Source organism: Chroicocephalus ridibundus, chromosome 11, assembly GCF_963924245.1.
Source record: "Chroicocephalus ridibundus chromosome 11, bChrRid1.1, whole genome shotgun sequence".
Lineage (NCBI taxonomy): Eukaryota > Metazoa > Chordata > Aves > Charadriiformes > Laridae > Chroicocephalus > Chroicocephalus ridibundus.
The window spans coordinates 18,527,462-18,552,022 of NC_086294.1; the positions used below are offsets into that span (position 1 = coordinate 18,527,462).

Consider the following 24,561-nt stretch of genomic DNA (forward strand, 5'->3'; position numbering starts at 1 on the left):
TCGTCCCTCCCCTCCGCCCATCGCCCCGCCCCTCCGCCTATCGCCGCGCCCCACTGCCCCTTCGCCCCGCCCCACGCCTTCACGGCTCCCCCGCGCGCAGGCGCGGCGGCGGCGGTCAGCTGAGCCGGCTGTCACGTGACGGCGCGGCCGAGGGAGCGGGCCCGGCGGGGCCGCGGGGCGGCGGCGGCGAGGTGCGGGGCTCGGCGGGGAATGGCGGGGTGCGGGAGGGGGCGGTCAGCCGGCCAGCAGCATGCGGGGGTGCTCAGGGGTGCACGAAGGGGGCCGGCAGCCAGCGGGGTGCCCAGGGATGCGGGGGGGAGACCGGCAGCAGTCCACGGGGTGTCCAGGAAGGCGGAGGGGGGGCGGCAGTCCGCATCGTGGCGCGGGGTCCCGGGGGTGCTGTCAGCCCCCGCGGATGTCAGGGGAGCCTGGGGGCCCTGACAGGACTCAGGGGGCCTCTGGCAGCCCTTATACGTGGCCGGGTGTGGAGGGGGGTGCTCAGGGCCTGGGGGGGGCTGGCAGCTTGCATAGATGCGTGGAGCTCCCCGGGGGTGCTGGAGTCAGGCATGGGTGCCTGTGGGTGCAGAAGCATGTTGGCGGCCCGCACGGGTGCTCAGGGGACCCTGGGGGGGCTGGTCGCCTGTGTTTGTGGCCACGTGTGTGTGTGGGGATGCGCAGAGCTTGAGTGGGGGGGTGCCGGCAGCTTGCAGGGGTGCCCAGAGGTCTCTGGGCGTCCTGTCAGCCTGCAGGGGTCCCTCAGGGGGCGTCCTGTCAGCCTGCAGGGGTCCCTCAGGGGGCGTCCTGTCAGCCTGCAGCGGTCCCTCAGGGTGCCCGGCGCCCACATGAGTGCCTAGATCCTGCACAGACGCTCAGGGGTGTGTGCTGGTTGGTGCCCCTGTGGGGGTGCTGGGTGCCCCTCGGAGTGCCCGGGGGTGCCGTGCAGTATGTGGGGGGCACAGCCCCCATGCATTGTGCACCAGGGTGTGAGGTGCTGGTAGGGGTGCTGGGTGCTGTGTGGCACTGGGGGGAGGGCGAGCTGGAGGGTGCAGCCATGCTGCTGGGGGGGCGGGGGGGGCACAGAGTAGAGGGGGAGTGGGGCAGCACAGCATAGCATGGGGGCTGGGGGGGGTCGGTGCTGATCTCCTCCCCCCCCCAAGTGGGGAGAAGCCAGGCTGAGGGGACCAGGCCATGCTGCAAAGCGATGGAAAGGTGAGCCTGAGGGTGACTCTGGGGCTGGGAGAGCACCGGGTCACACAGGCACAAGAGGACCCGTGCTGTGGGGACGCAGCTGATGCGGCCGTCCTGTCTGGGAGGTGTTGTGCCGGCCTGGGCATGGTCACCTGGGGAAGGGTCTCAGCTACAGCCTCCCTGCAGGCAGGGGAGTGGGGCGAGGTGGGAGGGGGACCTGGCAGCACCGGCTCTCCCCCGTGTCACGCCGAGGTGGGTTACAAGCAGCGCTTTGGAAATAAAGGATTCCACATGCGTGGCAGGAGGCGGCAGTGAGTTTTGCCAAGCGGCTCACTTTTCTGGAAGATTTCCTGTTGTCTGTTCCGCACACAGCTGGGGAGGGCTGGTGAGGTCCGCAGCGAGTTGCATCTTGCTTTTGACTTCTGGCGTGGGGTTGTCACTCTAAAGGGACAAAATGCTGTCACCCCCCGCCCCTTGGCTTTCCTGAGCGTTCCACTCACCACAGTGAAATGGTGTGTCGGGGGGGAAAGCACGTGAAAGTGGCTGAGGAGTCGGGTTTAAAGTGGAAACCGAATGTGGCTGTTCCTATCTTTGCTCTTTGTAATGACTGGGAGATGATGTAGTGGGGTTTTGCTTCAGTTTGAAATATTCATTTTGTGGATGAGACGGCTTCTTCCTGTTGATTGCGGGGGAGCTGAGTGCTCTTTCCCTGCTGCTATGCAACCTTTAATCCAGACACAAAGAAGGCAAGTCAAGATGAACGCATTTCCCTGGCTCTTCAAAGCAAAAAGCAGCCAGGCCTGCTTGAGAGGGGGAAAAAAAAAAATCACAGAGAGCAATCAGGCAGACTAATGTAACCGTGTTGTGTTTTATCTGGAGAACATTGCTGTTGGGCACTTTAGATAACATGCAGGCCATCTTTGGGGAGGGGTATCCAAGCCTGAATCAACCTGGCACCCCCTCTGCCTGCTCTCCTTGCCCACTACCACCCCTTGGTGCTTGGCAGAGCCTCCCACGTCTCTTCCCTGCCCCATGGGCCCGTCACCGATGACAAACAGCTTCTAACGCTTTCCTTGTGTAAACTAATGCTGCCGTTCTTCCCGGTCCCTGCCTCGCCGGATGGCCCTGCCTGTGGTGGAGCCGGTTCAGGGCATAATTACGTGGCCTGGCTGCGAGGGAGAAGGCTGGGCAGGGGTGATGCATGCGCTGCCTTCGGCTCCCTGCCTGCAAGCCGGGCTCGCCGCTGCTCCGGAGGCTGGTATTGCACAGGATGGACTGCTTTCCGCTGCTGGTTTTGCCTGGTGCTGGAGGAAATAAAACAGCGTTGTTGCATCCTGGGTGACTGCTCCGCAGCAGCTGGGATCTGGAGCAAGCATCCAGTCGAGCAAAGTCCTTTATTCCCTGCTTCCCTTCTGGTTGGAAGAAGGGAATCTCTCACAGCGATCGCAGCTCCTGGCTTGTTTTTGTATGTGGCAGCCAGGTTTGCAGAGAGCGGTGCTGGGCAGGGGGAATGCCAGGGGGCTCTGGGGCTGGAGCGCGACCCGAGCAGCCTGGGCTGAGCTTTCCCTGCACAGCCAAATGTTTCGGTCTGTGCCAGGGCTGCATCCTGCGGGCGCTCGCGTGACCCAGCGGGCGCCTGAGGAGCCTTCTGGCAGGAAACGAGCCCGTTTGCGGTGGCGATATTTCACTGCTGCTTCCGCTCGGCCACGGTCCAGCTCCCCGCCAGTGACAGTTCAAGAGGGACAGGGAACTGCTGGAGAGGGTGCAGCAGAGAGCTACCAAGACGATTAGGGGACTGGAACACCTCTCTTATGAAGAAAGGCTGAGGGATTTGGGTCTCTTCAGTCTGGAAAAAAGACGGCTGAGGGGGGACCTTCTCAACACTATAAATATTTAAAGGGTGGGTGTCAGGAGCATGGGGCCAGGCTCTTTTCAGTGGTGCCCGGGGACAGGACAAGAAGTAATGGGCACAAACTTGGCCATAGGAAGTTCCTTCTAAGCACAAGGAGGAGCTTCTTTCCTTTGAGGGTGGCAGAGCCCTGGCACAGGCTGCCCAGAGAGGTGGTGGAGTCTCCGACTCTGGAGACATTCCAAACCCGCCTGGACGCGTTCCTGTGCCACCTGCTCTGGGTGACCCTGCTCTGGCAGGGGGCTGGACTGGGTGATCTCCAGAGGTCCCTTCCAACCCTGTGATTCGATATGATGTTATGACAGGGGAGGGGACTGGGACTGCTGGGGGTGGGGTGACGCCTGCGGCAGGACACCCGAGAGGAGCCTTGGGGCAGGGGCTGAGTCTCCAGGCTGTGTGGCAGGGGCCCGATGGATGATTTCCCTGCCTCCTGTGCTCCTTCCCAGCGGGCATTCAGGGGGCTGGGTGCGACTGGGGGGCTGGAGGAAGCAAGGGCTGATTTTGGGATGGGGGCAGCAGGCTGGGCAGAAGCAGCAGGAGCTCTTCAGGGCACGCGTGGGAATTAAACCAGCTGCCTGCTTTCCAGACAAAGGCAGGAGGTTTGTGTCCTTGGTGAGGGCTCGTGCCGGTGTTCCTGGCTTGCAGGATCCTGCTGGGGTTTTGGCTGGAGCAAGAGCTCCGGGTTGTGCAGGAGGCTCATCCTGGGAAGCCCCTTAGTGCTGTAGGCACCTCCGTGGCTGTGAAACCTTTGGGGTGGGTGGTTTGCTGTCAGCACGTGGGCTGTGCTCCCGCCTGATGGAGCATAATCAATATTTTTTCATTTTTTAAAAATAAAAACTCTTCAATTAAAAAAAAAAAAAAGAAGTTAGGAAACTTTCCCTTCCCTGGCAAGAGCAGGCTGTTCCTGTGCAGCAAACTGTGTGTGGGCGAAAAGCGGTTGCTTTTTCCTGGCTGTCCTTTTGACTGCCTGAGTGCCAGGGCTGGGGACACTGCCAGCGTGTGGTGGTGGTGCCATGCTGGCCACCCCTGAGCAGAGATGCACGGGTCCCTTGCCCAGCATGAAGCGGGTCGCATCCAGGCTCTTCCTGCAGGATCCCGAGCCTGTTCCCGCCTGGGTGTGCCCAGGGCACGTGCTGGGGGCATGAGCCTGTGGGAAGAGTCAGTGGGAATGTTCCGTGCACCTTTGACCTTGGGACTTGCCAGCTGCCTGATGACTTGGGCAGGAGCGCGTTGCTGTATAAAAGCCCAGGAGAGGACCTTGCTCTGGCAGTACGAGCTGGTCTCTCTGCACGATGGCTGACCCCAAGGAGTCCGAGAAGGGGGGTGTCGAGCTGAGCACCCCTAATGCAGCTCCCCCCACAGGGACCATGTCCACCCGGCGCCTCCGCAGCGAGGACTACAACGACTACAGCTCCACGGATGTCACGCCGGAGGGGAGCCCGCCCGGCGGCATGAATGGCTTCGCCCACCCTGAGTCCTACCAGCGCTTTGGGGAGACCAACGGGACAACGTGAGTGATGCTTCCCTCCCTCCCGGGCTGGTCCGGCACCCAGGGAGGGTGGAGGAGGTAACGGTGGCTCCCTGCTGCTTGCCGGCTTTGCTGGAGGATGGTGGAGCCGTGGCGTTATGGGGAATCCCTCCTGGGGGTGGTGAGGGCAGAGCTGTGGCCCCTCCGTGGAGCGCTAGCACCAAGCGAGCAGCTGCCCCAGTGTTGCTCTCTGGTGAAGCTGGGCTTGCTGGCAGCAGGCAGAGTTTGGTGCTTTTCCCAGTATTCCCCCACTCCAGCTTGGTTCGATGGGAAGCTGTGGCGAGCAAACAGCATGTCCAGCTTCAGAGGATATGTGGGCATGTTGCAGCCATTCCCTGGGGGCTTTCTCATGCCTTATTCACCCAGGTGGGCAGAGGATGCTGTCTCTGCCCGAGGAGACTGATCCCTTCAACTCAGAGATGCGTGCAGCCTCTTGGTGCTGAGCTGCGCTCATGCTGGGTTTTGCCTTGAAGCCAGTTTTGCGAATGCCCATCCAAAATCTGTTTGAGTCTTTGCCTTCAGTCCTTCCTTGGTCCCGCTGGGCCGTGCTGGGTTCAGGGGACAGGATCCAGACCTCTGCGTTTGCCGCTGCAGCTCAGAGCAGCGCCTGGACCCTGAGCAGGACGAGCCGGGGGCTGAGACTGTGCGTGGTCTGGGTGCGGGTGTCTGCTGACGGTCATCTCTGCATCTCCTCTCCCTCAGGTGGTACCAGACCCTGATCCACCTCCTGAAGGGGAATATTGGCACAGGGCTGCTGGGGCTGCCTCTGGCTGTGAAGAACGCCGGCATCCTGGTAAGGCGGCTCTCACCCCGCTGCTGCCCATGGGGCAGCGCAGCCTCGGGGCGCAGCAGCTTGTCTCCCTGCCAAGACGCCTCTTGGTGCTCTGTGCCTCGCGAGCTTTTGCACCCTGGGCTCTGTGCCTCCCTTCGTTTGCTGCTGAGGCTATTCTTGCTGGTCTTGAGGAGTTCAGCATGTGAGTTGGGGCTGCAGTTTCCTCCGCTGGGGTCAGGCAGGGTGCTGGGTTCCTGCCCCTCCACCCATCTGGGTGTTACCTCCCTGCCCCTGTGGCATCAGCCCCTTTCTCCCAAAACGCTCCGTGCTGTGCTCGGGTGGCATCTCCTCACCCTGGTCCTGTGGGTGGCAGGTTCAGCACGACCTCCACCTGGGTTTGCCCCAGCAGGTCCATGCTGAGCAGGCTCAGTGCCTCCTGACAGTCCTATGAGCACAGCACACATGTAATGAGCCCTGTCGGTCAGTGGCTAAGGCTGGTGATGGGAGATGGCGGCGTGATTCCCTCTGTGGGGTTTTACGGGGGGTGGCCCAGCCTCACAGCTCTGGCCATGTCTAGCTCAGTGGACGTGATTCAGCTTTGCTGAGGTCGTGCTTGGGGGTCAAACAGCAGCCCCCGTCCGCTGTCACATTTCCTCCCTGCTTCTGTCCTGATGCTCAGCTCCGCTGTGTCTGTATCGTGGCCCAGCGACCACCGTCTGTGTTAGAGGTGGGGGCAACCTGGCTGTGCAGTGTTCCCATTGCTCAGATTGGAAAATAAAAAGAATTAAAACTGAAAACTTCCTTTGTCCGGACCATGACCTTTTTGTCACCTGTATAATAGCCATGTGCAAGATGATAGTTTGAAAAACAATCCTGGAAGCGCTTTGCTATGCCCAAACTGCCTCAACTTGCTTCTTTTGCATCATTCCTGCCAAGCTTGTGTCTCTCTGTGGGGTTACTCCGTCCTCAGGGGCTGGTTCCCGGGGAGCAGCACTTGAGCTCGGTTCAGCCTCCAGCGGTGTTTTGGCTCACGGAGCCCGTGGGTTTTTGTCTGGAAATAAAACCCATGGTGCAGCTCTGCCTTTGGCCATCAGAGTGCAGCCTTCCCCCTCTCTTCCCCTGCAGCTGGGTCCTGTGAGCCTGCTGGTGATGGGAATCGTGGCTGTGCACTGCATGGGCATCCTGGTGAAATGCGCCCATCACTTCTGCCACAGGTAAGGAGCAACTCCCCTTCTCGGCACTGCTGCTCCTACGGCCCTTCCTTCCTTCCCAACAAACCCTGTGTTTTTTCTGAAGCCTCCCAGCAGCAAGTTGCCCCTGTCGACGCCTCGGTCAAAAAACTACTGCCGGGCTTTTTGACAGGAACTGTTTTCCCATTAATGTCATCGTTTGCCTTGGGAACCAGCAGAAGGGGCTGGTGTGACATTCCTTCTCTCTGTCTCTCTCTTTCTCTCTTCTCCGGACAGGTTCCAGAAGCAGTTTCTGGACTATGGGGGTACCGTGGTGTATGGGCTGGAGTCGACTCCCAGCGCGTGGCTGCGGACACATGCCATCTGGGGAAGGTACCTGTTCCCCCCCTCCAGACAGGGACTCGTCTTTAAGCCCAGCACGTGCTCCAGAAAAGCCGGCTGGTCTCTGAGCTGTGTTGGCAGATGAGCAGAAGTGACATAAAATGTTATTTGGCCCACCTGCCCTGAGTGCTTGATGTCCCCCTGGGGGTAACACTGCGGTCTTTTGACCCAGTCCTGTCCCCAACCAGATGTGACTTATACTAAAGAGGTGGGAGAAGTAAGTCTCTGCAGCATAAAGGGGTACATAACATGTACTGCAGCGCTGGCCCATCTTTTTAGACACTGAGCATGTCTAATGGCTGCTCCCAGGGATGCTATCAGCATCACATCGTGCAGACGTTGCACGCAGGTCACGCTGCACATCAGATGCTGGGAACATCCACCTGTTCCTGTGTCTGGAGAGCGTTGTCTCCAGCTGTGAGAATTCAGCAGCAGGCTGGAGATGCTAAACTTTCTTCCTGAGGCTGGTCCTGACCCTCTGGAGGGGAGAAAAGGGGGAGATTGGAAAGCCTGAGGTCTGTGAGGTTAGATGGAGGGCACGGTCCTCTTCCCTGAGCATGGAGGAGAAGCGACCTGGGCGTGCTCTGACCTGCACGTCTCAACCCCTGAGGAGGGCAGCATCGCTCCAGTGTTCGAGGGCAGCCCTCGAGCAACCCAAGCGGGCTTTTATGTTTCTATGGCCTGGCTAACCAACGGGCTTTTTTCTTTTCTAGGCGTGTAGTGGGACTCTTCCTGATCGTCACCCAGTTGGGTTTCTGCTGCGTGTACTTCGTCTTTCTGGCTGACAATCTCAAACAGGTTAGACTTACTCCTTCCTTTGTGAGCAAGGGGAAGGCCAGAGAGGGTGTGGAGGCGCTTGGGTTCTTCTTAGCTCCTGTGTCCCGGCCCTGTTCTCCACCAAAGGTCTGCTTTCTGTAGCTGATGCTGCTCAGGAAGGTACTGCTTGTCTGCCTGAGTGTTTTTGAGGATCGTTTTTCCCATTCAAACAGGGCAGATTTGTCTGAGAGTCCCTGCGAGTTTGCTGTGTGTGCGGAGGTGCTGGAGCCATCCCTGTTGCCCAGGGGAAGCAGGGACCGTTCCTTGTTAGGGAAGGCAGGAACATGGTGAAAGCAGGAGGACTGTGCCTTGGATGTCCTGCCCACCTGAGTTAGTCGGTTTATTGGTACTCTGTGTAGACGGTGATGTGTAATGGGTACCAGGACCTGCTGTGAACTCTTTTCTCCCTTTCTTGGACCTGTTTGCATTCCAGTTTCTTGCCTCATCCTGTGGCGTTGGAGCTTAATTACATCTTTAGGGAAAGAGTTGCCTTCTGCCAGGCATTGGGAGGAAATAAACAGAAACCCTGAAATGTTTGTCTGGCTTCTGCGCTGTGAGAAACTGCGAATTACAAGTCCCTGTCCCCAGCCTCCACCAGATCAGTGCCGCGCTCAGCGTTGTTCCCCCGTGCGCTCCTGCTCTGCTCTTGCAACGGAGGTCCGGTGGCTACCACCGTGGCCATGGCCTTCATCAGCCCTTCCCTGAAGCCCGCCAGCTTCGGAGGGGGCTCCCAGGGGAGCGAGGGGGCTCTCCCAGTGAGTGGTGGGGGGTGGACAGGCTCTGCTTCTGCTCCGGGAGCAGCAGCCGAGGAGATTCCCTTCGTGCTGCCCCGTGGGATGGCTGGCAGGAGTAAATGGGTGAATGCTGGTGATCCGACGCCAACAGCCCGGAGAGCAGGAGCGAGCAGAGTGCGTGCACAGGGCCGGGCAGCTGCTGGTCCCCTGCTCCCTGCCAACGGCCCCTTGTTGCTCCTTCGAGGCGGGCTCCTGTCTGCTTGGCCCCTTTTTTGCGAAAACCTGCAAATCCAGCCCATTTTAGGTGACAGCTGGGAAACCCCTTGGCTTTGGTTTTGAAATTTTTTTGGGTGCGGAGAGGGGAGTGTTACTTGTTACTTTTTGCGGTGGGGAACAACGTGTTGGATGGGGAGTGATGGTGCAGGTGGTGCCTCAGGTGAGGTGCTGCTGTTCAGGGCAGAGCTTTGCTTTGGAAAATGGCTTTGGAGCAAGCCGTGGAGAGGCAGGGCAGGCCAGGGCTCAGAGGAATGCTGCCCTGCGGGTGCGTGGCTCTGTGCATCCCATGGAGGATGCTGATTTGCACAGAAGCCTCTCCTTTGGGGCAGTATTTGCTCTGGAGCAGGTTAAATTAGCCCTTTGCTGCAGTGGTGGGATGGTACCCGGTACCAGCTTGACCGTGGTTGTATTGGTGATCTGCAGCATGCCTGTGCTCTTGGGAGGGATGGCTCAGCCACCTGGTTCCTGGGGCAAAACTGGCTCTAGTGGTGTGCACGTGGCCTGGAGTGCCTTTGGGAGGAAAGACCCCAAGGAAAGAACGATTTCGCATGAAGAAAGCGAAGCTGGGGGCCAGCAGTAGCTTCCAGATGCCCTTGCACGGGAACAGGGCAATGGATGACTGAAGCGGTGTGTGATGTTTGAGTGCAACGTGATGTAGCAAGAGGAAAAGGACCTTTGAGTAAATTGGACTTAATGCCTCTTTCCTCTCTTCTCAATTGGGCATGTGAGCAGCGCAAACCAACCTCTGCCCTTGGCATGCTCGCCTGCCGGGTTCACGTGCCTGGGCTCGGGCAGGTTTTGCTGTCTCAGCTCAGATGCTGTGGCTGTCCCACCTCTGATCCTAGCAAGGTAACAGGGCTTTGCTTCGAAACTACCCGAAAACCTGTGTTGCTTTGGTTTTAATCGACTAGCTGCGTTGGAAAGTGAGCTCATGGGGTAGTATTCTGACCCACCTGGGATGAGCTGCCGAGATCCACGGCTGTCAGACCTGCACGATGGGGTACATCAAGCCTTCCTGTGCTTCCCCAGGTCATATCTGCAGCAAACGGGACCACCAATGACTGCACCCCGAACAGGACGGTGGTGATGACCCCCACCATGGACTCCCGGCTGTACATGCTTTCCCTGCTGCCTTTCGTGGTTCTGCTCACGTTCATCCAGAATCTCAAGGTCCTGTCTGTCTTCTCCATGCTGGCCAACGTGGCCATGTTCATCAGCCTCATCATGATCTACCAGTACATCGTCAGGGTACGTGTGTACGGCTCCCTTCCGTCACTTCTCTGATGTCTCGTGCTTTGGCGGGCGGGAGGAGTTCGGCGTTGGGATGTTTGCACGCTGTGGGGAGCTGCTCGCTCCCATGGGCACGGTGGTTATCCTCTGTTCCGCAGGGCTTTCCCTGCAGCGTGGGGCTGCGACGGGGAGCGGTGGGAGTGGGCCAGGTCCTCCCCATCCTCCTCACATCTGAACTCTGCATGGGCTTTTTTCCAGGACATTCCTGATCCCAGTAGGCTGCCTCTAGCAGCGGCCTGGAAGACCTACCCTCTGTTTTTTGGCACCGCGATCTTTTCTTTCGAAGGCATCGGGGTGGTAAGTTGGCATGTGGCAGCGGGGCTGCCTGCACAGGAGGCTCGGCCCGTGCTCAGGCTTGCCGCAGCACCTGCTCTGTGTTGCAGCTGTACTCGCAGATGAACTTCTCTGACGGTAGCCCAAATTCTGGATGCTGCTGTTAGCTTTTGGCCTCCAGGCTGTCTCCTGGGTCGAACCCTGTTGCTTCCATCTGAGGCTGGAGGAGCACGCGCTCCAAACCTCGGGAGGTTGGTTCATAGAATCATAGAATCATAGGGTTGGAAGGGACCTATGGAGATCATCTAGTCCAACCCCCCTGCCAGAGCAGGGTCACCCAGAGCAGGTTACACAGGAACACGTCCAGGTGGGTTTTGAATGTCTCCAGAGTCGGAGACTCCACCACCTCTCTGGGCAGCCTGTTCCAGTGCTCTGCCACCCTCAGGGTAAAGAAGTTCCTCCTCATGTTTAGGTGGAACTTCCTATGTTCAAGTTTGCGCCTGTTACCTCTTGTCCTGTCCCCGGGCACCACTGAAAAGAGCCTGGCCCCATCCTCCTGACACCCACCCTTTAAGTATTTATAAGTGTTGATAAGGTCCCCCCTCATCCGTCTTTTTTCCAGACTGAAGAGACCCAAATCTCTCAGCCTTTCCTCATAAGAGAGGTGTTCCAGTCCCCTAATCGTCTTGGTAGCTCTCTGCTGCACCCTCTCCAGCAGTTCCCTGTCCCTCTTGAACCGGGGAGCCCAGAACTGGACACAGTACTCCAGGTGCGGCCTCACCAAGGCAGAGTAGAGGGGGAGGATGACCTCCCTCGACCTGCTGGCCACGCTCTTCTTGATGCACCCCAGGATGCCATTGGCCTTTTTGGCCACAAGGGCACATTGCTGACTCATGGTCATCCTGTTGTCCACCAGGACTCCCAGGTCTCTTTCCACAGAGCTGCTCTCCAGCAGGTCAGCACCCAACCTGTACTGGTTGCTGCTTTGAAGGTGGCCGTGTCTGCCAGTAGAATCGGGCTCTGTTGGGAATCGCACTGGCAGCTGCCTTTGGCTCCGCTGGCTGTCCTGCGGATGAGGAACCATCCTGAGTCTTGTTACCAGGCTGGATCCTGAAGCTGCCTAAGAGGGAGGCCAGAAAGCATGATACCAAAAAAACCCGTGATCCATTCCTTCCCACCCTGCACTGAGATCTCCCTTCGGCAGCCGCGTGGCCCCAGCCTGCTGTGGGGCTGGATTTGCATGTGCCTCTCAGAGAAGATGCTGTAAATAGACCAGCTGCGTCTGTGAAAAAAGCTGGGTGGGTGGGCGGAGAGCTTAATGGCTCCCTAAGATGTTGTGGGTTGTTTCCGGGAGCTCCCTTCAAAGAAGGAAAAAATGTTTTCATCTCTTAATATAAGCTGGCTGTGTAAACACAGGGGTAGAGAGGGCCAAATCCATTACAGGAGGAGTGTTTACTGAATGCTGTGCAGAGGGCTCTTGCCAGCAATGAGGCACAAATGCTTTCTTCCTTGCCTGACTTGGAGGTGGAGAAGCCAATAAAAGCTTTTTCTGGTCCTGCCTCCTCACCAGCTCTGCCACTGTGTCTTGTCTTGAAATTCCCACCACCCAAGGACAGCTATAAAAACGTTTGCTGAAGTCCTTTATTTGGAAGCAAGTGTTAATAGTGTAGAGGTGAGGGACTCGCCCCTGTCCTTCCTTTTTTTATTGTCTTGCCTGGTTGAAATCTGTCTGGACAAACTGGATAGGAGAGGCAAAAGTCCCTGGGATAAAATAAGACGATGTAACATGATGGGCCTGTCCCAGTGGGCATGGCTGTGCTGTTTTGGGGTGCAGAGTGTAATACAACCAAGGTGCGAGGTGGATGGCATCGCCCGAAGATGCAGGCGCCAGTGGGCACAGCTCCTGCCAAGGGCAGGGAGCAGGTCCCTTCGTTAGGGCAAGGGCATGAGTGACCCCACTGGAGACTTGCCCCAGCAAGCGTGAAGGTCTCAAATGGGAGCAGAGAAATCATATCTCCGGTACAACGGCTTTTTCCGCTGAGTTCTCTGGGCTCCATATGTGACCATCCCATCCCCTGGCACGGGGGGCTGTGCTTGGCCATGGGGCTAAGCTTTCAGGGCAGGAATGGGGCAACCTCCGCTCTGTCTTCATCCTCCTCCTCCTCTCCTAGGTGCTGCCTCTGGAAAACAAGATGAAGAACCCCAGGCAGTTCCCAGTCATCCTCTACGTGGGGATGACCGTTGTCACCATCTTGTACATCAGCCTGAGTGTCCTGGGGTACCTGCGCTTCGGGGCGGACATTCAGGCCAGCATAACGCTCAACCTGCCCAACTGCTGGTGAGTCTGGGGGGCGAGGGAGGAGGGTCCCAGCCAGGGAGGTGGGAGAGGGGACAGTTGGGGACATCACTCCTTAGGAGAACTAATCTGGGTGAGCTTGGGGAAGGATCAACTGTGCCATAGCCAAACTGTCCTAAGGAGCTTGCCAAGGGTTATCTGATACATGGCATGGTGAGGCTCCTTGCTGCACTGTCCGAGTTTGGTCTTGGCTCTGCAGCTCAAGCAGCTTCCTCGGGGTCCCTGGTGGTCCCTGCCTGGGTAGGTGCAGCTCCTGCCTTTTTCTTGAAGCCTTGCGGTGTCTTTTTGGGGGCTAAGCAGCGCTCTGGTTAGCAGACATTGAACGCAACCCCCGTGTGGCTGTATCAGAAGGTTGTTCAACAGTGCAAAAAATGCTTCTCTTCCCCAAATGAAGCACATGGAAAACTATACCCAAAGCTGGGAGCTCCCAGAGGGGGTGAAATGTGACGTCTCTGCGCGTGGGCTGTGTTGTTTGCAGCCCTGGAGCTCAAACTCCCACTCCTGGGCTCCGTGTTGTGTCTGGATGTGGCTCGGCTTGAGCCAACGCTTTGCCTGTGAGCACTGGTGCTGCGAGGATCCCCCTTCCTTTCCGTGGGGGCTGAGCTCTGCAGCTCCCCAAACCTGTCTGTCCTCCTCGGGGATCTGGCGAGGCCTCTTGAGATGCTCCGGTCACTGCCTGTTTCTTTCAATTTGAGTGCATGGACCTTCGTTCACGTTGGATCTGTGTAATGACTGAGCTGCTGGATGCTGGTGTCGGTGTGGCAGAACGTCCTGCTCCTGCCGAGAGCCTGGCCTTGTCCCCTGCAGGGGCTGGGAGCTCTGCCAGGTCCCTGCTCTCAGTGAGGAGGGATGGGGCTGGTGGAAAAACGTGCCTGTGTTGTAGTGAGGTCTGAATCCCGCTGTGCCAAGCACAGTAGGTGTGAATCCCATCCGGCAAGCTGAAGTGAGGTGTGGAGGGGGTGAAATGCTGTTGCTGCTCCTGAAGGTGGGAGGCAGCTCAGATCTGGGTCCTGGGCTCTTCAGGGCACCAGCTCATGCCACTAGCCTGGAACAACGTCTGCGGACCTGTAATGCTGCCCAGGGGTTTCTCTGGGAAACGTCAGCTTTCTTTGCTCTAAAGGACGATGTTCCTGTAGAAGAGGGTAATGGGATTTCTGTGACTCACTAGGCTACAAAGATCCTATTTCAGATGCACGTTTCTAGGAGTGCCCATGCTTTCTGTCAGGGTACTTTTCTGAAAAAAAAACAAAACCAAACAACTGCAGGGTTTTTGAGATAGGGAGAAGAGAAAAGCCCTTTGGAAGCAGTGCCTGGGGAAGCCCCGGCACACGGCAGGGCTCCTGCGGGCTGTCTCTGGGGAAGGCATGCTGCGGTCCTTGTGACTCACCGAGCGAAGCGCATCAGTGTTTGTGCATGTTTATTCCTGGCAGAACGTTTGATCGAGGCTGTAAATATTGGACTTGGGAATGGGTTATCTAACCTAAGGGCTGGGATACTTGGGCTAAAGCCTTGACCGCTGTATTCCCATGCTTTAAACTGTAGGTGATGGGTGAAGACTTGCTCTTGAAATGAGTGGTTTTGCCCATCCTGCTTTGCCTGAGGGTTTTCTCCTCAGCAGTAAAAGGCGTTGGGCTGCAGGAGCTGGTCATAAGGGCTGTGGGTGAGGAGTCACGGGGTTTGCCTGCGGCGTGGGAGACAAGGAGAAGATTGTGTCGGAGATGCTGTGTCCTTCCTTGGCTGTAGCCATCGCCTGGAGGTCTCTAGAACAGATTTGATGGACGGGTCAGGAACCGTTGAGTTGCAGGATGACTGAGAACTTTTCCAGCCTCATTTCTCTATAACCGCAGCTTCCTCAAATGAGGAGTGTGTCAGTTCCTAGTGCCCAGGCCTAACCACAGCCTCCGAAATACCGCGCTGCTGTGCAGAAATCCCTCCTTGCGTCCTCGGAAGGGTTGCTTCGCCCCCCCCAGTCTGAAGAGTGAAGAAATGCTGTAGTGAGGGGGAAGATGTTTGGTTGCGTATGTGTCACGGACCATCCCGTCTGAAACCGTGACAGTATGGCTGGTTGGAGGTAGGTAATGGCAGAGCTTACTCTCAAAGGAGGTGTGCCATTTCTTGCAGCTTGTTGGCATGGCTCTCTGCGTTAAGCAGGCGGTTGCTGTGGTTGGCAGAGCAGGGCCCTGCGTGGACCTGTGTTTTCTGTGGGTCGGGGCTAGTGCTTGAGCTCTTCCTCTTGGTACTTAAAATGCCCTTTGAGCTTGTTATCCTTGTTCTTGACCTGTACAGGATTGGTACTCAGCCTTCTTCTGTACCTTTTTTTAGTAACATCCCTTAATCATGGATTGACACTGAACGCTTTATGGCTTTACAGCGTCATTTAACTGGAAATACAATGATAAGATAGGCAGCCCATGGGGTAGGTGGCTCAAGGCTACTGTGTGCTCAACTCACGTGTGGCTGAATGGGTGCACTCTGAACTCTGTGATAACTTTGTCTTTAGTTTGCCTATGGAATCGCAGGATATTTCAGGTCAGAGAGGGCATCGGATCCTCCCACCTCCTCAAAGCCGGGCCAACTTAAATTTTGAATATCGGTAAGGAGGGAGGTTCCCCACCTCTCCAGCCCCTTGTTCTGGTGCTAAACTACCCTTCTGGGATGCGGCTCTGTCCCATTGCCCCTGGTTCTTCTGCTGTGCAACTCTGTGCCTCCACTCCCCTTGCTCAGGTACACCAACGTCTGCCTTGTCCTGGGAGTCCCAGGGCTGGACACAATATTCAATATCCAGCTTCATGAGCCCCGAACAGGGGAGTAATCCCTATCCTTAACCTGCTGTCTGCGCTTTTGCTAACACATCCCCATATTTGATTGACTTTAATCACTACGAGGTCCTGCTGTTGGTTCATGTTCAGTTTGCTGCCCACCAAGACCTCCAGGTCCTGTTCTCCTGTGGGATTTTGTGTTTGCATTTGAACTTTGTCTGTGCTGCTATGTTCTTAAGGTCCCGCTCCAAGGCACGTCAGCCGTTCTCTCCAATTCGGTATTGAGCCAAGAGTGTGGTCTGGGTCGCTGAGAACTCATCCAGGTCACCAATGAGGGTATTTCCATGATCGCCTCTTAGCAAATCCCCGCTGGCAGCTCACCCTGTCCAATATGTGCCCTGAAATGGATGCCAGGAGGACTTAGCCCATACCCTTCTGGGGATCGAGGAGAGGCTGATTAGCTTCCCTTATCCCTTTTGAAAGAAGGTATGATTCTTCTTCCCAGGCAGTGGAACCTCTTTCTGGTCACCCTGCTCTTTTAAAGATGATAAAGTGGCTTCAGGCTGATGTTGGCCATAACCTGGAATACACCTGATCTGGTCCCATGGACTTGCCTAATGTCTCATTCACTTAGGTGATTCCCAACTCCGTCCTCTGCTGTTGTGGGGAATGTTTGACTCCACCAGACTTTGGCACTAGTGTTCAAAGTTCCTTGGACTTCTCTGGTTTGAGACTGTTGTTGTAGCAGGCTAAGAGCCAACGTACAGAGGGACACTGGCTTGGGCCCAAAGAAGGTAAAGGGGTATAAGAAGGCAGGAGGAGCTGGATGCCTTCCTCAGCTTGAATCCACTTCATATTTACCCAAGTGGTGTGGCCAGGACCCACGTTTCCTGCTTGGTCAGCATGTCTCGAGTTGGGGAACGGGTAGGACCATATGTGATGTAACTAGATATCGTTCCTCTTTTGGAGAGGCTTTTTTCTGCTGCTGGGGAGCTGAGGGGCTGGGAGGTGGCTTTTTGGCCACCTGCAACAGGTTCTGTCCTGCAGCCACGCTTGCCCCACTGCCACATCGCTGTAGGATCTGGGATGTGGTGAGATCTGACTGGGGGTGAGCCTAAGGTGCCGTTTGCAGCCTGTCTGCGCTCTGCCTTTCTTCTGCGCGGCCCAAACCGCTCTTTTAACTGTCTTCCCCACAAACATGCATTATGCAGCATTCCAAAAATAGCTGTTCTTTTTTGTTTTCTGGAGGAGGTTGAGTTGCAGGTGGTGGTGGTGGTGACGTTTGCATCACGTTTGCTCTGTAAGCCCAGACTTATCCCAGCAGTGCTGTCCTCTTCCCCCTCCTCGGAAGCCAGGCAGCGATCGAAATCTGTGAAATACTCCTGTCTGCAGCTGATAAACCTCTTTGAAAGTATTCTTCATCTCCTGTTTTAAGATGAGGAATAAAATCCAGCTGGTTACAAATAGTAGAAAAAGGAGGTTTTTTTTCCTTCCTGCAGCTCGGAGCCTGGATTTTGTTAGTGAAGGTCAAGGTGAGGAACCTCTAGATGGGTGAGGATTGCAGCTTCATTCTGGGTCACTGGCCAAAAGTCAGGATTGCAGGCTCCTGGCACTACCAGTGCTAGTCGGTATTTGGGTGTTGTCTGTGTGGAGTGATGATGATGAAGGCCACCCTGTGCCACCGCAGACCTGGCAAAGTCCGCCCTGGTCAAGTAGAGAGGGTGGTACGGAGCCTGTATCCCTCTGAGGGAGCGAGGTACCTGGAAGACTTGTCACTTCGTGCAGCCAAGGGCAGTCCTGAACGCAAGAGCATCTAGAAATGTCGGTAGATGCCTTAGCTTGGGGAGGAACAAGTCTGGCTCCTGGTCCCTTGGCCAAGGACACCCCTGTGCCCTTGAATGAGTTAAGAGCAGGACAGTAATTCTTTTTTTATTTTTTTTTTTCCATATAGCGCTCGATATCTGTGCCCACAAGGTTTCCCAAGGGGAAGTGGCACTTGAGAGCTGCTGGCTCAGCTCTTGGCCTTACGCAAAGCCAGGGCTGAAGCCTCTGATTAGGTGTGGGTTGCCCCAGCTTGGAGGTTGCGCTGTCTCCTCTTGCGCAAGAAACGTCTCGGTGGATTGAATGCGTCAGCCCTAACTTCCCAGGAGAGTGTTCGGGGGGGAGACTGTTTGGACACAGAAGTCTTCTTGGCAGAGTGTTCCCCTTCTGCTTTCTGCCATTGATGCTGTGGGGGCTGGAGCAAGAGCGTGCCTCACCGGGTCTCCTCCTTCTCGTTTGCAGGCTCTACCAGGCTGTCAAGCTGCTCTTCTCCTTTGGGATTTTCTTCACGTACGCCGTGCAGTTCTACGTGCCTGCCGAGATCATCATCCCTCCCCTCGTCGCCCGGGTGTCGGAGCGCTGGGGCTGGGTGGTCAACCTGCTCCTCAGGGTGGCCCTGGTCAGCGTGACCTGTGAGTAGAAAGCAGCTTGTCCGAGTTCCCCTATGAGGACATGGCACCCCTTTCCCACTGTGGGTGCTGAGAGCCTTTGCCCCTCGCCTTGCTGCCTCTGGCCCTGCTACTAAGACCCTCACAGCGGGGAGTCCCCTGGAGTCCTCTTCTCCGTAGACAGCGTGCAGCCAGGCTCCTCGTGCCCGCATGACGGGGGCATGGCTGCAGAGGGGTCCCTGACCGTGAAGGAATAGGTGTCCTTGTACACGCACATTCATTGCAGCGTGTAGCACAGCAGAAGACAGCTGACAGTGGTACACAACCCATGACCAAAGCCCCGGTGTGCCTGTGGCCACAGGGCAGGTCCGGCTGATCAGCCCCAGATGGTCCCTTTCCCTTGATGGCGTTTGGTGCCTGCAGCGAGGCTCTGGTGGAGCAGGCTGCCGGGCTTGAGCCTGGTGGGCCTCCGGGAGAGCTGTGGAGCAAATCAGGTGCAGGGGTATCAGATTTTGGCTGGCTTTGATTCCTGAGGACTGGTTCCTTGCTGTTGTCAGCACAGCTGAGACGCTTGACTGAGCTCCCAGGCGTCATGTGCTGAAAAAGAGCTTTTCTCCATGGCTTGACGCTGCTGATGCACCAGAGTTGAGCAGCAGGGACCTGGCCCCGCGTCCCAGCTGGCTTTGGTTTGGGCTGGAGAGGAGCGAGATGCTAACCCGAGGGCAGCGGAGCTGCCTGGGAGCAGAGTGCTGCCGGTTTCTGGGCTGTCGCTAATGGTGGGACAGAAACGCTGCATTAACGGAGGTGGGCAAAGCCCCATCTCCTCTGTTCCGCGTTCCTGAAACACGTTCTGCCTCGACGCCCGCAGCTGGAGGAGTGCTGCAGGGATGAAATTCTGCCATGCTGCACCATGTGCTGCGACCAGCCCGGTGCCGGTGGTTGAGCTCAGAGCCTGCCTGCGGGATGGGAACCTCTCCTGGAGAGCGCTGGGGTGTGCTTGGCCAGGGAAGCGAAGGCTTGGAGTGATGGGATGGCTTTAGGCACTGGCAGTGGCTGTACCCTCTCCCGTTCGGGGGTAGGGAGGCAGCAGAGGTGTTGGTGGAAGGGTGCTGGTTCCTTTGTACCTCCTCTCTCCCCTTCCACGTAAGAAATCGCTGTGGCTGCTGGTGAGGATAAAAGCAATTAGGGGGGTTGCATGAATATTCATCGGATGATTGCATGGCCACAGAACAAGCCTGCATCATGGCTTTGGCTTCCAAAGAGAGGATGCAATTTGGTGTATGGGTGTCTTTTAAGCTTAGACTTCAAAACCAGCACGCTTAAAAAAAAAAAAAAAAGCACCTTTGAATTAATACCTGCAGAAAGCACAACCGTTGCCCCTGGAGGCTGAGGACTGCAGCTGGCGCTTCAGTTCTGCTTGTTTTAGAGGGGGGTGTTAATAATTTTGTTTATTTTGAGTCCAAAGAGCGGTGTGGGGTGGGCTGAGGATGCTGTTGGTGGTCGGCTGCTCTGCGTTCCCCACCGGCTGCTGGAGCGGGGATGTTGCTTTGCAGCAGAGACCTCCCTTGGCTCTGGGCAGGGGCTGAGCGCTGGCATAAACTTCCTCCAGGTCAGCTCAGCCAGGACCTTTGCTGCTGTTCCCCGTGGTGGAGAGATGGTTCATCTCTAAGCTTATCCAGATGACGGCAGGGCTAGAGTGGTGGCCGTGTGCAGGAACGTCTCTTGTTTGTGTCTTTGCCCGCTGCCTCCCAAGCCTTCCGTCTCCTGTGGTGCTGGGGGTGATCTTTGTCTCAGGGAGGCTCCAACAGCCTCTCTTGCCTGTAGCTGATTGCCAGGGAGTGAACAAATCCCTCTGGTAAGGAGCCCTGAGACATCCCTTCTCCACCAAGGCTCTACCTGCCATGGTTCTAGGTGTCACCTATTTCTAAGCAGAGCTTTCGAAGCAATAAACCGATTTATTTCTCTTGGTCACTTTGATTAAGCGCCGGAGCCTGCTCTGCTTGCAGAGGATGCTCTTCTGTCGTACAAAGCTCTGGTTGCCTTTTCCTCGGGTTTTGTTTGACCAAAAAGCAGCAGCGATGCTCTCGAGTGCTGAGGTTGCTGCGGATGAGGAGCTTCCTCGGTGCGTGAGCGTGCCGAGGGGCACCACTCCCGGTGGCAAAATGGGACCTTGATGATGCTTTAAGTCTGCTCCCCAAATGCCCACGCTGCCGTGGCCCAAGAGGAGCCCAGAGGCGGTGGTGGCTGTGGGCTGGTTGGAAGGAGAAGGCAGCATCCCTCCATCCTCCCCTGGCCCCAAGCAGGGGGGGGGGGGGGCAGGAATATGCCAGAGTTTGCGGCCGCTAAGCGCGAGCTGTCACAAGTCTCCCAGGGGGATTTTCCTTGGCTGCAGTTTTTACCTAACAAATGTTCTCCCCCGGGCTGTGCCGTGGGCGCTCTGCTGCTGGAGCAGCTCTAAACACATCGCAAACCACACGGATTTATGCGGGGTGGGGGGCGATGGCTTTTTCCTCCTGCCTCTTGCTTTTATGGGGTTTCTGAGGCTTTACGGCTCCCCAGGTGTGGGGAGCAGGAGTGCTGGCTCTCGCGGGGGGGGCGGGGGGTGCCGGCAGCCGCTCTTCTGTCGGCGGCATGGATTTGCTGGGGCACTGGTTGTGCTCAGCCCCGGAGCTCGCTGCGGCGGTGCCCAGGGCGACAAAAAGGGTTTGGCCTGCGTGCTGCACTTCATTAACTCAACGCAACGGCTTAATTGCTCGTTGGGGAGGAGTTGCTGGAAAACACGCAGCCATGTCTTCAAAGTTCTTGTGTCAGGGGTAAGGGCAGGTTACAGCAGATGGCATCGCTGCGGTGGGGTTTTGCTTGCTTTGAGTCGGGGTCTCCGCCATCCCGGAGCTGGCAGCACTAACGTTGTGTCCTCTCTTCCTCCAGGCGTTCTGGCCATCCTCATCCCGCGCCTGGACCTCGTCATCTCGCTGGTGGGCTCCATCAGCAGCAGCGCCCTGGCTCTCATCTTCCCCCCGCTGCTGGAGATCGCCACCTACTACACAGAAGGCATACACCCCCTCGTCATCGCCAAGGACATCGCCATCAGCCTCTTCGGCTTCGTGGGTTTCGTGGTGGGGACGTACGAGGCGCTGGTGGAGCTGATAGCGCCCGCCACCACCGTTGTGAACGGCACCAGTATCATGGTGCAGTGACGGTCCCTCTGCCCCGCCGCCCCCCCCAGCCCCCGATGCCGTGCTGGGGGCACGCGGGCACCGGGCGCTGCTGTTCCCCAGGGGACGGTCTCCCCTCCGCTCTTGGGGAAACATGGTGGGTTTGGTCTGCGAGAGGATGGGGCTGCCCCGGCTCGTGGCCACCCACCTCCGGCTGCAGCAGGGTCCCGTGCTGGGCTCCGGCTGGGCAGGTGGGATCCGGCCCGGAGCTGGGGCAGTGCCTTCCCTGGGGGCTTTTTTTTTGGGCGGGTGATAGAGCAAAACAGCCCCCTCAGCACCTGTGTAAATAGTCGCTTTGAGAGGTGAGGAATCCTGGGGATGTAGATTTTGGTTTTATTTTATTTTTTTAAATCGAACCTTTCCATATTTCCCCCGTCCCTTCAGCCAGGGCGGGGAACAGGGACTGCTCTTTTTTTGTGCCAGTTTTTGGTTGGGTTTTTTTGGGTTTTGTGTTTTTTTTTTTTTTTTTTTTTTTCCGCCTCAGCACTTTATTTTTACAGCAACAGAGAAACCTCAGCTCAGGTTGGAGAGTGTGGAGCTGCCGCCTCACCCCGGCCCTGCGGGGACAGAGGGCAGAGCCCGAGGTCCGGAGCATCCCGGGGCCCCCCAGCTCTCCTGCGGTGGGATCCAGGGACACGGGCATTGGCTCCTGCCACGCTCCGGCTCTTGTTTCCAGCTGCCTCAGGGGCTGAGCAGGTCCTGGAGCCGGGTACGGGGCACGGCGCCTCCCTGATCTTGGGAGGTTTTGCTGAACTCCACGCTTTCAGTAGTGACACTCTTTTTCCCCATCGTAGCGCACATACCTAACGCGTGGCTTTCGGAAGCGTTAAGAAGCGAGGTGTGCGGAGAGCAACGGGATCTGCCATAACGAGGGTCCAAGCTGGTCACCTTTGGCTGGGAGCCTCTCCCTGTGTGGGATGGGGTGTCCCCGGGGGTCACCGCACGCCACAAAAATACATCGCCTTGTTTACAGTGCCCGAGCTGGTCCCGGCACGCTCCGGCCGCATCTGCAGGCCGTTACTGAATGTCAAATCGCTCACGAAAGACCCATAATAATTTTTTTTTATACCCTTTTTTTTTTTTATCCTCATCCCGCTCCCTCCTGGTGGCATCCTCCACCCCAGCTCCGCGTCCCCTGGTAGGAGGCAGCTCTCTGGTGCTTCTCCCTCTGCTCCTGTTGCTTCTTGCGTTGTGGCTGGTGCATGCCTGGGGTGGACGGTCCCCACCGCGCTGCTGCTTTCCTTCCTCTCGGTGAGCCCAGCTTCCTCCCTGGAATGTTTGCTTGCCTTTCTGCTGGATTAATTTTTTTATTTTTTTTATTTTTATTTTTTTTTTAAGACGAAAGCAAACGCATCCTCCGTGGGATGTCTTTTCCTAGGGGTGTGAAAGCCGCCCCTCTGCAACCCCCTGTCTGGGCCAAACTCCTCCCTGCAGACGCAGCATCTCCCTCTCCTTTGGAGAGCCGTTATCCCCACATCCCGCCGCGGCCGTGTCTCCCTGGGGATGGGCAAAGGCTGCTGGCAGTGGAGGGAAAGGAGCTCGAACGTAGCGCTGGTGGGCTGTGTTCCTATCTTTGATGGAGGGTGAGTGAGGCTTGGTGTTATTTTCGGTTGTTTGACCCACTTCTGGGAGGAGAAGGCTGTGCAGAGCGGTGTCCCTGCAGCTGCCTCCTCCATGGGTGGTGTTTCGGTGTCTCGCACTGCGTCCCCTTTGCTGGCTCTGCTTTGGGTACCCCCTGCCCGTACGTGGACCCATGGCCAGGTGTGGATGGGTCCGTGCCGCGTCCCTGCTCCTTTCCAGCCCCTCGCTGCTCGCTGCACCTCTCGGGGCTCACCTCATCTCCTCCCAGTCTGTGCTGGTGAAGGTTTCGGCATGTTCCGGCATCGCTTGGTTATGGGCAGAGCAAAGCTTTAAGTCAAATCCTCCATTGGGAGGACACCGTGGGGGTGGAGAGCAAACAGCCACGGCTGGGAGGGGGCTGCAGGACGCCCTGCGGACGGGAAAAGTGCAATATTCACAAATATTCACAAATAACTCACATCCATGGCTGTGTACTGACCCCAGCGTGGCCCCTGGGGGTCTGGGTGCAGAAATGTCACCCTCGGCAGAGGAAGGCATGCTGTGAGGGGCGGGGGATGTCTGGTGCTGGCCCCCCGGCTCTGTCAGTACCCCACAAGAAGGGCTGGCTGCGTTTTGGGGGACAGCCATGTGACAGGGCCTGTCCCCAGCCCGGCACCGGGCATCAGTGGGTTTGCTGGGGGGGGAAGTAGCATCCAGTTCACTTTGCAATCAGCGGTGAAGACCTCATTTCCCAGGAGACCAGAGGTGGCAGAGCACTGGAACAGGCTGCCCAGAGAGGTGGTGGAGTCTCCATCTCTGGAGACATTCAAAACCCACCTGGACGTGTTCCTGTGCCACCTGCTCTGGGTGACCCTGCTCTGGCAGGGGGGTTGGACTAGATGATCTCCAGAGGTCCCTTCCAACCCTATGATTCTATGATTCTATGAGACTGGGGTATCACAACGGCATTAACTGTTTTTTGCAGTTCTTCACTTTTATCGGGGTGAGCAGGGGGTGGTCGGAGATGGGGCCGGAGGGGGACAGGGCGTGAGGGGCCCTGCCGAGCCAGGAGGACCTGACGCAGGGACCCCATGGACATAAAAACTTGACACTTGTGTATCGTAGGCTGCTCTGTAACCAAGGAAATTGTGTAAATATAGAAATGATTAATGTACGTGTCTTGTACCTATGGATAGTGTCAGTGTACGGCGTGTGTAGCTGCCCAGTGGAAGAGCTGGTGCTGCACCTGAATCACGTATCTCACTTTAATCAATAAATATGATCTATTTTTATGTGAAAAAAAAACAAACCACAAACAAGTGGCCTCGCTGAGGGGTGAGATGGGGGTTTCTTTTCCATAGGGCTGGTGTAAAACTACCTGGCATGGCCTGGGCAGCCATGGAGCAGGTCTGGGGGTCTCCAAGGGGGACGTTGCTGTGCCAGGCTGGATGGGGCAGTGGTGTGACATTAATGCCAGTGGACATACTACAACTTTTGGGACTCATCTCTTTTTTTTTTTCCACCCGCCTCTCCCCATTTTTCTTTTTTTTTTTTCCCCCGAGGGCTTGGGGAGGAGGGGACATCCATGGGAGAGCAGGAGATCTGGAGCCCAGCAGGTCAGACAGACCCTGTGCTTTTCCCACCCCCGCAGCAGCATACGAGATTCCCCCCCCCCGGTCTCTGCTGAGGGTTTCAAATAAAAGTGTGTTTCAGCTTTGCTGCTCTGAAAATTATAATTTTTTTCTTCTGAATGCGTTGGTGCAAGTAGGGCAGAACCTTTGCGGCCTCGCTGGGCTTGGCTCTCCTCTCTGCCCCACCAAAGCTGGACCTTGGCTTCTTGGCTGGGCTCTTCAGGGACCGTACAGCCCGGTTTATGCCGAAAGGG

General features: G+C 57.0%; 1 protein-coding gene across 2 annotated transcripts; it reads left to right on the forward strand.

The window, feature by feature from the left end:
* Positions 1–169: 169 nt before the first annotated feature.
* On the forward strand, positions 170–24,367 carry LOC134522028 (proton-coupled amino acid transporter 1-like). 2 transcript variants are annotated; one of them, XM_063349243.1, is made up of 11 exons: positions 170–191; positions 4,460–4,607; positions 5,328–5,418; positions 6,523–6,611; positions 6,864–6,959; positions 7,682–7,766; positions 9,824–10,042; positions 10,283–10,381; positions 12,529–12,695; positions 17,756–17,925; positions 20,830–24,367. In XM_063349243.1, the coding sequence occupies exons 2-11, from the start codon at positions 4,465–4,467 to the stop codon at positions 21,096–21,098; spliced, it is 1,428 nt and encodes a 475-aa protein (XP_063205313.1). In that variant the 5' UTR covers positions 170–191; positions 4,460–4,464; the 3' UTR covers positions 21,099–24,367. The 2 variants fall into 2 exon arrangements, with proteins under 2 accessions (XP_063205313.1, XP_063205312.1); XM_063349242.1 differs by lacking the exon at positions 170–191 and having other exon boundaries at positions 4,317–4,607.
* The last annotated feature ends 194 nt before the right edge of the window (positions 24,368–24,561 follow it).